Consider the following 11519-nt stretch of genomic DNA (forward strand, 5'->3'; position numbering starts at 1 on the left):
GGGAAACTGTGGCTTTTCCCTTGCTGGTTGCATAGTGACACTGGGGGGCGGGGGAGGTCAAGTGCCTAACTATTAAGTATGCCATCACCTAAATTAAATTAGAGATATCCACACAGAGCTAATACAGATTTTGCCCTAAGCCTCATATTCAAAATTATGCTCATCCCATAACGAGAACTAATTCTACCTATAAGGTCAACTTACAAAGTAACTTTATAAATTTGAGTTTTTATGTGACAAGTTATATACAGACAACAATTTCTTACCAGATCTAACATTTTCATTTGAGGAAACCTGAAGATCAGTATGATGAGATCCTTTTTCTTCTGCCTCTGGTTTACTGCTTGGAAGAGGATTAAAACCACTTCCAGCTGATAACGTTGGCGTGGCCAGATTGCTAGAACCTGTGCCAACTGGTAAAACAAGGGTACTAAAAGGAACATCTTTTATTGTATCTTGAGTAATTGGTAATGGAGGCTGCACTAAAGCTGTAGAAAAAAGGAAAAACACAAAACTTTAGTGGGCATTTTTAAAACTATATTGTCAATTTTGTTTAGCAGATACTTTACTAAGAGACTATAAACAAAGTATAGTAAATCAAAATATTTTCATTTTAATTACGAGTAAATTATTTCAAATTACATTTTAAATACTTAAACAGTGCTACATTTCAGCCTCAAGTACACAAATATTCTTCAGTGTCTCCTGGGAACATAGCAATTCAATATAGTATCTGTGGATATTACTTAAGAAGTTCCATTAAACCTTTTCTGAATACACAGGTAAAATCAGCTGGACAACAACCCATAGATCAGCTCATTTCTGTTAGAAAGAAGTTGTACACTGCTTAAAAGAATTAGTATATTAGATAGCTAGATTTACATTAACACAAAACCCCTAAAAACTGACAAGCCAACTTACATGTTGGGACTACTGGTGGAACAACAGGTGGTGGCACAACAGGCGGCGGCACAACAGGTGGGACTGGAGGTGGCATAAAGCCTATATGACAAAAGAAAAAATACTACAACTACCTCTTTGAAAACTGTCACAGGAGAACCTAATAATCAGCATTAAACCAGGAAAGATGTCTCACTACAAACTAATAAGTACTGGGAGGGAAACCAGCCAACATTACTACTTTCCAGGGGGTCCAACTCTGCTATAGAGCAGGGGCATCAAAGATATGGCTGCTGGAACTCCTGAAAGAGCAGGAATCTGGAGGAAGGGTGAACCCACCAACAATTCCCATGTACAGAGCCCCAGATGCATGTCAGTGGTGGAGGGCAACTGATGAAAAAATTAACCAGAGGGAGAGTGGAGGTAGTTGAGTTTGATGCCTCTTGTATAGATGATGCATAAGCACCTCTAGCAAGTTGCCCTTTATATCAGCAGTCCCCAAAGAGAAATTAAAAGTTCCAACCAACCATCCTAAGATTTTTCAAATTTAAAAAAGGGGATGTAAAATGTTTTGTTTTTTCGTATTTTAAATCTAAGATTAAACTTGGTTGAATGCTCTGTACTTTAAGAGTCAGAAAAAATCCTAGCATGCAATCTAGAATGCTGAGTTAGTATAAAATGTAGTAACTTACCAGGAGGTGGTTGTGAAGGATTGAAACTTGCACGCAAGAATGGTGGTGGAGGAATTGAACTATAGCCAGGAGGAGGGACAGACATTGAGACAGGAAATGCTGGTGGAACTAGATTAACAGCAGGCACAGCTGGAGCTACTGGGATCTTTTTTGGTAGGAAGAAAAAAAAAAAAATATATCAAGCTTCAACATTTATATTATTCAATGACTTTGAAAGATGAATAATTACTTGATTGCAATTCTCGTTAAATGAAAGCAGTAATTATAATCAAGGCCTCTGTATGCTTGGCAAGTATGACAAATTACAAGATTTTGAAGCAGCAGAATGAAAATTCTGTAGTAGCTTCAAGTAAATTACAAGGTGCTTTTACTTAATACTGAAAATAACAATGTAAAAGAAATAAAAAGAAATTGAAATTGAAAAAAGAATATTGCAATAAATTATTCCTTGTGTTTTTTAATTATACCAAAGTCGAATGATATATAGTATACATAATTCTACCAAAATGCATTACAGAAGTGGCCAGGGAAAAATTGCAAGGTTGGCAGCTGGGAAAATAGCTTTTCTTTCCAAAGTGTCTTAAACAGCATAATATTACCAGTATTTCTGTTTCTATGTGATTTTCATATCAAAGTGTTTCTCAGTCCACAAACATAGTAACTGTTTTTCAATATGCCATCTTTGCAGACTCAGCTAAGTAACATACAGTTTGCTGCATTCTATCTCTTGCTTGTCATACATATGACCAATGGAGCCATGTCATCTGAATTTGAGGGCAGGGTAAGCAGGAGAGAGCCCACCACTGAATTCTGGATTACAGAGCCCTGTTGGGGATATGTTCTGGCAGTATCAGGGTGAGTGATGGTAGCATTAACCCCCCAGTTTCCTGACACTGCTCATCCCACTTCTGAAGATGGGTCTGTATCTGGCTTGTGAGGAGCCCTATGGTTTGGATCCAGCCAGAGGCGAAATGAGTTTCATGCCCCTTCTGTAAAGGATACATAAGACTTAATTCTGCCCAAAATAACATAGGGAAGAATCTACAAACATTGATAAAGGACTCCTATATTTAGAATTTAGACTGCACATCCAAGAGCATTTACACAAATTTATGTACATGTAATCCCACTGACTTCAACATTTGCCAGCAACAAAGATGATGCTTCAACTTCTTGCTTAGTTTTGCTGGTGCAGAAATTAAAAATTTTTTTTACATACATACTACTGTATTTACTCAAATATAAGACAGTTTCCTCTCCCCCACCAATCAGCATGGGGGAAAGCCCCATGTCTTATATTTGCATACAAGAAAACCTCCATCCTTAAATAACTGTCTATCATTAAAACTATTTCCACATGCAGCATGTGCTCAGTAATGGAAACCAACTATGAGATTGATGCAATGCAGCCAACACTGAGCATGCCTGTAAAACACACAGCACGTACTGGGCATCAACATACTGCTGGGAACCTACAAGGCTAGGTTAGTGCAGCCCATCTCAATAAGATGCAGTGGCCACTCTGCTCAGTCCCCCTCAGCTGCAACTCTTTCAACTCATGGGGAACCACTACACTGAATACATTTTGACTTCTTCACTTTCCACAGCTGAGCAGTGCCTTTCATTCCCAATGATTTGTGTTTCTTCAGACTTAAATGTCTAGCAAACATCACCAAACATTTTTGTAGAAGAGGGATGCTCACACTTAGGCCATTTCATGTGATAAGTGTGGTCACACCTTCCATCAGGTAGAGTCAGACCAGGTGGCCCCGCTCTTCATCTGCATATATATTTTTTGGAGGATATCATGACTCTTGACGAGAACACCTGGATCCAGTCATGGGTGGCCTGGTGGGCTAATTAGCACAAGGATTGTGTGAGTGAGTGAGTGAGTGAGTGAGTGAGTGAGTGAGTGAGAAAATCTGGAATATGCACACTACTGAGCAGTGGTGGAATGTGGGGTCACCATGGGTTGAAATACTGTTGGCTCTTCTGGGGCCCAGATCAATGAGCTATAAAGCATGAGCCTTTTGCCTTTGGACTAATATCATGCATAGTTTGTACTATGTATAAGCAGGTACAAAAATGCTGCTCAAAAGTGTATTGATGGAGTACCTTGTGCTGAAACTTACAGCAGTTTGCAAAAAAAGGTAAAATGCAAATTCTGGATAAACTAAGTTTAGGGATGCCCATATATGCAAATTACTTCGGATATGTTTAAGTCAGTGCTTTTTGGTCCCTTGCATTTCAAATTTGTTCCTTACTTCCACATGCTCAGGGACGGAAGATAGCCCGAGTAGGGTCTGACAGGAAAGGCTGTGACAGGGCTACTGGGGAAAAGTTGGTAGGACAGGGCAAGGGGCCATCTGACCCCCTTTCCAGCCACTATTTTTTCTGCTGTAGCAATGGAAGGAGACACATTTTAGACAAACTTCTGATACTTAGATTCTATACCTGAAAAAGTATAACACATTTATAAAATTTCCATATTTTATAAATGCGTTATACTTTTGCAATGCTTAGCAAAAATACAGATATACATATACATACATACACACATTCTCTAATTATTGGGGGGTCTTGAATTCAGGGTCATCTTAGATTTGAGTAAATATTGTACATTAAAAAATCTGCCAAATATAAGGTGCAGATTTCTAATGCCAAAAGAGAGGGACAGAAAAACCAAATCTCTGACCTTTTACCTATAATTTAGCCCTTCCTGTGCTATTAGAACTTCTGGCAGCAGAGAGCAGGTGTCACTGCCACTCTATACATACACACATTCTGGCAGCTCTGCAGAGCTCCACTCAGAGATTCAATGAAAACACCAAATGCATCCTACATAACCTACTAAAGGGATCACAGCAGCTGGCAGAAACATTATTCCACTCAAGAGAGATGGAGCAAACCTATCAACAATGAAGGAGGGATCTGCTACTGTAAGGGAACTGAGACTGTAAAGGTGCTCCATTTATGATTTCATTAAAAAGCAAAAAAATATTTTTGGCAACCTGATGGTGCTCTGTAATTTTTTTTTGTCTTGATGCCTTTGATTCAACTGGAAATGTAAAATTGTAGCAAGTAAAAGAGAACAAAGATAAAAATATGCTAAAAATATAACAGAATCCAACAAACTGTGAGATAGCTGAACTAATGAATTGAGGACAATTCTTGTGAAAGAAATTTTTTAAAAATTAACTTCTGTTTAAGGGACATCCAAAGTGAATAACTAAGACATTTAACCTTCATTCTAAGGTTAAACATACCATTTCATTACCCATATATTGGCACATGTGCCACCTCAGTACTACATACCCTTACATACCCTTGTTATAGGATAAAACTTGCCAAAAACTGGTGCCAATCTGAGTGCAGCTGTGAAAGGACTTGGACTACACTCCCTCCTATTGGCAGGGACTGGGAAGCTGGCAGTCATCCTTCCACGCCTCCATGCAGCGAAGTCCTAGCAAAGAAAATCAGCCTCCCCATTTAAGACACACACCCCAAATTTGAAGGGCTGATTTTTCAGAAAAGGATGCGTGTGTTATGCAAATAAATATGGTATTAATACTGCCCCAAAATATCAGAAAAATCACTTTAATTCATATTCAAAATATAGGAAAATAATGTACTATAAAAAGGTACTAAAAGGAAGGAAAAAAGTGGTCAAAGCAGACAAAAAGGGGCCACTGCACTTTTGTATATATAGATAATTGCTTTAATAAGTTATTTCTTTTTAAGAAAAATTTGATTGGAATCTCAAATTTATAACATTTGCTATATCAGCAACATTTATGTTAAGATTTGACAGAACAATTATGCACAATTATGTTCAATTCAAGCATAAATTCTCATTCTGGGCATTAGTTTACGAATTTTAGAGATAAAATAAATTAGCCTATTTTGTTCTGTGTTCTACTGATACTATTTATGATGACTTAAAATATTATTTTTTATATCAAAATTAACTACAAGTAAAGACATCTCTACAAGAAATGTTGCAGGACATGTGAAACAACCAGAAATGCAAATACACCAAATACTAACCTGTAGCATAGTGACTGGTTGAGTATAAACTTCTGTTTGTGTTGTAACGACCGTGTTCTTCTCGACAGTTGCACTCTGAGTAGTTTGGACAGTCTCTTTAGCAGCCTCTGAGTTTCTCACAGTTTCCCATTCTAAATAAAAAAAATATTTGGTATTTTAGATAAATGAACATTAATGTTTTATTTCTGCTTATACATTAAAGGAGGACAGTGGAACATGGAGCACTTACCTGGGTGGTTTGCAACCCACTTAATTGGCAGCAGGTTGCTGAATTAAGGACAAAACACTCAGCTGTTTGCTATGGCTTTTACTTTAAACACACTGCTCCTCCACTCAGCTGGAGCTCATCAGCAGTCCTGTCCAGATGACTGTAAAAATGGCGTCCTCCGAAATAAAAGCCTGAGCAAACAGCTGGAGCACCTTGGCAGTTCTATACAGCTTCTTGCTGTTGCTTTGCAAACCCCTGGCTGATCTGCAAACCCTCTTCCTTCACAGAGTAGGCTAGAAACCTACTCCTGTGAAGTATCCAGGTTCTAATCTACTGTCAACTTGAAAAGCTTGTTTCATTCACTGATTTATGAAGAGCAGTTACAATAACATGCAAGCTTAGTCTGTGCACATGCATGAGTGTGAGAAAAACCAAAAGATGAAAGTAATATAAAAACCTTTACATACAGTTTTATTTTTATATTTACTTTGCATCTGGGGCAAAAAACTTTGTCTATGTTTAGTTTACTGTCTTCTAAAACACTTGTTTCTCTTGCTGAAGAAGGCTCTCAAACAGCAGCAGGGTAAAATCTCTTATTTTTTAAAGGGATGTAAGAGGAGAAGAAGAATATACTGGGGCATGCTATTTAAAAGCTGCCCTATAAGAATCTGAGTCCTTTAAAAATATCAAGTTAAAGTAAAGTTAGCAGTCGTGTTATAAATGACTCAGGATATATGAAGAATACAATAGCTTCTTCTACATTGTTGTTTCCAGAATGACTAATTTGACATGAAATACAGGAAAATACTTAAAAAACATGATTCTACCAGCCCCAAAACAAATGAAGTCAGCATTTTAAACACAAGGTATTGGATAAAAGTTGTAATATTGGTTTATATCTAAATTTCATTTCCAGTGCTAAAGACTTGCATCAAACATCTGTCATGAGCCTGGCAGAGCTTCTTTAGCTAACACTCACCAGAGGTTGTTGTGCTTAGCAGGTGCAGGTGCCTTTTGTTCCCAGAACTAGAGTTAACTCCCCATTAGTTTAAGCACATTTCCCAGAGCTCAACTTTATGGGCATTCTGGATTTATGCAATTTCTCTCTTTAGGAATGCATACCAGTTTATGAAAATATGCACAAAGATTTTGTAAGGGGTTTCAAAAAACAAATTCACTCCTCACTTCAGTTAAAAAAACTACACAGATTTATAAAGAACAATAAACAACACCTGTGTGCATTTCCTTGCATCAGTCCCCTCATTATTCCCAAGTACTTTTTAGGCTCAGGTCAGAGTCCCAAAAAGGAGCCGAGAATTCTTTCCTCAGGCTTCTTTGAGTTCCAAAGTCTCTTTCTGACCTCTGCATTCAGAACTCTCCTGATCAGGCTAAAATAGCTGGTAAAAATATTCTTCCTTAGTCAGCTCCAGCTTCCCTGTCAGGTGACTTCCTGATCAGCCCGAGTGATTACCAAGCAGGTGATTCAATTTTTTTATAGTTACCTCCCACCAGAATAACACATAAAAAAACCCTGCTCTGTCCTGGTAAAATCCATATTTTCACTCTATTTGAAAGGCTAACCAAGGTATAACAACCTTCTACTGTTAGTCCCATGCCAGGTGTATACATTTCCCCTGTCACATCCTGTGGATTTTATCTTACTGTACATTGAAAACAGAAGAAAAGTAACCAAGTCCTCACTCCCAATGGAGTCTACAGTTCTGGTAGAGATTTAGATACATACATATCATATAGACTTCTCAATGCCAAACTGAATTTTTAAGTTATATGTATGAGAGGGCAAGAATTCTCCTGGGTGATATCTTTTATTGGGCCAACTGCAAGTTTTGGATGAAGTTAGACAAGTTTTCAAATGCAAAGCATTCTTCATCAAATCTGAATTACATATAGAAAGATTCTGCAAACTCAGTGTCAATATCCAAGATACAAAATAGGTTATAAGCCAACATATGCAATTTGGAAAGTCAAATCTCAAATAATACTGCAAGCCTCTGCCAAGAGTCTGAAACAACAATGGAATATCCAAATTACTGCTTCATCCCTTTATTTTTATATATGACAATTAGAGTATCGGATTTTTCAGAAGGGCTACAACCAGACTGTAAATCTTGCATCAACTAATATCTGTATGGGTACTTGGCAAGTATGTGTGGAAAACTGAAAATAACAATTAACATTTCATAAACCAGTTATCTCAGTAGTAGTTTTATTTACATCTTCTGCTAAAATCAGACAATAAAGTAAACAGAATATAGCTATAGCATACAATTTACATAAATTATAATTTTTGCTAAAAGCATGCATTGAGATCACACATTTTACCCGTTTGAAAAGAATGTAATTCATGTTGATACAAAAATAGATAAAATGAAGTAGTGAGCAATAAAGGAAAACAGGGGAATGCCACTTGATTTTGACCCTTATTCTTTGTGCAAGTAATGCAAGTACACCTTGGGAGTATAGGACAGGATGTAATGCATTATAGAAGTGAAATATTTTCTCAGGTTTTTTTTTTTCCATCTTTAGCATTTAAAATTTTCCACTAACTGAGACTCATTTTTTTTTTTTTTTATTTCTTCAAAGAACAAGACAGACTACAAATACTGTATTTTCTCACATAACTCAACCTTGAATATAATATGCATCCTACTTTGGGAAGGCCCCAAGGAGGAAAAAAGATCTCACTTTATGTAACAGATAAGTACCTGAGGTCTGGGTTTCCAGGGCTGAAAGGGCTGGGGAGCTCAATCTGGCCACTACTGGAGCTGAAGCTGCATGGGGATCCTGGTGTAGTTGTGCTGGTACAGGGCCTGGAGCCACCTGCTGAGTGCAACCCAGCACACGGCCCTGGAGCCAACTTGCTGTCTAGGACTTGGCATTTTGGGTCCAAACTGACATATGCCTCCAGAGTCAATGTACTGGGCCTAGCCATTGGCCAAGCCCATGCACCAGCCTGGTATGGCATGATGGTGAGCAGGGTTCCCCACGGGTCTGGAAATTTGATGACAGGAGAGGAGGACAAGGAGGAAGAGGAGGACACAGGGGAAAGACCGTGCTATACCACAGCCATGACAATTAATGCTGCCACCGCTCTACTCCACTCCACTTTTTCCTACCAAATTTCTAGACCCATAGCCAGCCTTTGCCTTGAAAATAATGCAACCGCCAATTTTTCCCAGCTGATTCCCAGGGGGGAAGGTGCAGTGTTTATGCGAGAAAATATGGTAATGGTTTGTGTCGTCCATCTTATTATTCTTGCAACAACATAATCTGCCCATTATAAATACACATCTCAGAGTGAATCAGTCTAGTAATAGCCTCTTGTTTGTTATTTTGTACCACAGATAAGTATACTTTTAGGCCAAAGAGTGCTTTGTTAAATCTCAAAAAGGGAAATTTGAGAAAATCTTACTTCCTGCATATCTGCCTGAAAGCTGGCATCTTTAATTCTTAGATTTGTCTCGTTTTAAAAATGCAGGGAAATTAGTGGATCATTTATTCTCAGTATCATTCCCAGACCATGCGTCTGGAGGAGAATATAGATGTTTTAAAACTATTTAAACAAGGTTTTGTTTGGAAAGGGAGAGGCTTCTAAAATATACTTGAATGTGGATACTGTACAGTAGTACTACTTGCAGTGACAGATGTTCAAACTGTAAAGGCAATACAGGCAGTCCTCGACTTGACTTTACAACACTTGACCTGATGTGATGTCACGCCAGCAAACACGTTCACTGCATTGCTCATCTCCCTAGAGAACATCTGTCCAAACTTCTTTGGACGCTTTCTTTAAGAAAGCGGACAAGACTCCAGAAAAACCTGCAGCCCAGACTCCTGAGAAAACTCCAGCCAAGAGCCCTTCAAAAAGTCCAGCAAATTCACCTCAAAGAAGCCCTTCCAAATCAACGATTTCTATTTACAATTACACATAAATTAATGTAGCTATATTACTCATTTAAAGTTGATCGAGTACAAAATTCTGGGGTATTTTTGGTGAAAATAGGGTATTGGGCCTTGGTTCAGGAACCTATCCCCCATTTATAACATTGTTTCTTATGAGAAAATTGGTTCCGAGTTGCAACGTTTTGACTTAAGATACGGTTTTTAGGAACCAACTGTTGCTGGCATGGCGCTCCATTGTGTTGCAAGTCCAAGGACTGCCTTTACAAGTTTCTGATCTCAGTTTTATTTGCATGTATAAAAGGTAGCTAGTAAGATTATTTATAAAAAATACCTTAAAGGGTAAGGATAATAGAAAAGAAATACCATTTCCAATTATTAAAAAGGAGCAAGCAAGTAACCTTACCAGTGTTTACAGTCTCCTGGTCGATCATGCCTCCTTCAGCAAAGCCATCCAAGTCATCCACTTTTACCTTTTCCCAAGGTATATATGAAACTCCAAGATCCACATCCCAGAACTGTTTGTACTCTGTTTTCACCCCTTTATTCAAAGCCCAGGCAATCTGAAATAAAAACCAAATCAGATGATGTAGCCAAGTCAACTACTTAATGATGGTAGGGTAGGAATAGACCATTCTACACTATTCACTTCATTCTCTCTGCTAGAACAGTATTCATCTCCGAAGTATGTATGCTGAAACTGTAATAAGTTCATTTTTAAATGAACAAAACAGCAGCACATCTGCTTAGCCTATAACACTAGCAGCCATTTGAAAAATTATAAAGGTTTGTCAAACATTCTAATTTACAGATGAGGAAGTGGAGGCCTAAATTCTGACCAATAATCAAAGAGTAAGCTAGTACCTGAGACCTTAATACAGAGCACAACACTTGAGTTTAACTTTTAAGCTCATTGGTCTGAACTGAATGAGACTACTAGTTTCAAGTTGATCATGTACTTACGTGCTCTGTGTAATACACAGAAACCTGGGTTTTCTGTTCCCTGTGGAAAAGCACAGATCTTCCTTTTTAAAAGGGAAAATAGGGGGCTTCCCTTTGCAGGCTGGTAGCACTTCAGTCCACAACGAGATGCTTAGTGCTCAGGGGAGCACGAGGAGAGTAAATGGAGGCAGAAGGCTCCACATGCGATTGCCACACACACACACACGGGTGGCAATTGCAGGCAGGCAGGGTGTTGGAAGCAGACCTGGCAGCTCGATGCAGGTACGTCTTTGGCCATGGGGTGTGTGCTGGGGTGATGTAGGGGGGTGCGTCTGTATGGGGCTCAGGGACAGGGGGTGCCTGTTTATGGGTGCCAGCCAGCACTGAGGAAATGAGTCTGGGCACTGGGGCTATAGCATGGTCTAAGGCAGTGCTTGGTGCTGCCAGCAAGCTCACCTCAGCATTGTTGCCAGCTCGCACAGGACTCCAGCCAATGAAAGGGGCAGTGGGGGGTCTTTTGGGGGTGGCAAGGAGCTGCATGGCTGGGTCACCCATGCTCTTAGAAGTCTGCTAGAGTCTTGTGAGTCTCGGCAGGGCCAGCTGGGGGTCCCGTGTGGCAGGATGGGGCAGGGCAGGGAGCTACAGGGCAGGAGTGAGGGGCAACAGCAAGGCTAGGGGGCAGTGGATTGGGAGTAAGGGGCACCAGCAGAGCTGGAGGGTTGTGCATTGGGAGGGAGAGGCAATGGCATGGGCAGGGCACCAGCATATCAGGGCTGCTTAGTGCCACAAAGCATTAAGGGGGGGGGGGG

General features: G+C 39.4%; 1 protein-coding gene across 5 annotated transcripts in view; it reads right to left on the minus strand.

Moving 5' to 3' along the window:
* The window catches only part of SCAF8 (SR-related CTD associated factor 8), a 198272-nt gene that overhangs the window by 90520 nt on the left and 96233 nt on the right, over positions 1-11519 (minus strand). For 4 of the 5 annotated variants that reach the window (XM_019526807.1, XM_019526808.1, XM_019526809.1 and 1 more), the window contains exons 15-20: positions 10175-10331; positions 5640-5770; positions 4918-5055; positions 1593-1737; positions 922-1002; positions 267-488 (exon numbers count right to left, since the gene is read on the minus strand). In XM_019526807.1, coding sequence (XP_019382352.1) covers positions 267-488; positions 922-1002; positions 1593-1737; positions 4918-5055; positions 5640-5770; positions 10175-10331 — 874 coding nt within the window. The remainder of the gene's footprint in view (positions 1-266; positions 489-921; positions 1003-1592; positions 1738-4917; positions 5056-5639; positions 5771-10174; positions 10332-11519) is intronic. The other variant, XM_019526810.1, reaches the window with a different exon arrangement.

Source organism: Gavialis gangeticus, unplaced genomic scaffold (assembly GCF_001723915.1).
Source record: "Gavialis gangeticus isolate Ggan-Ray unplaced genomic scaffold, GavGan_comp1, whole genome shotgun sequence".
In the NCBI taxonomy this organism is placed as follows: domain Eukaryota; kingdom Metazoa; phylum Chordata; order Crocodylia; family Gavialidae; genus Gavialis; species Gavialis gangeticus.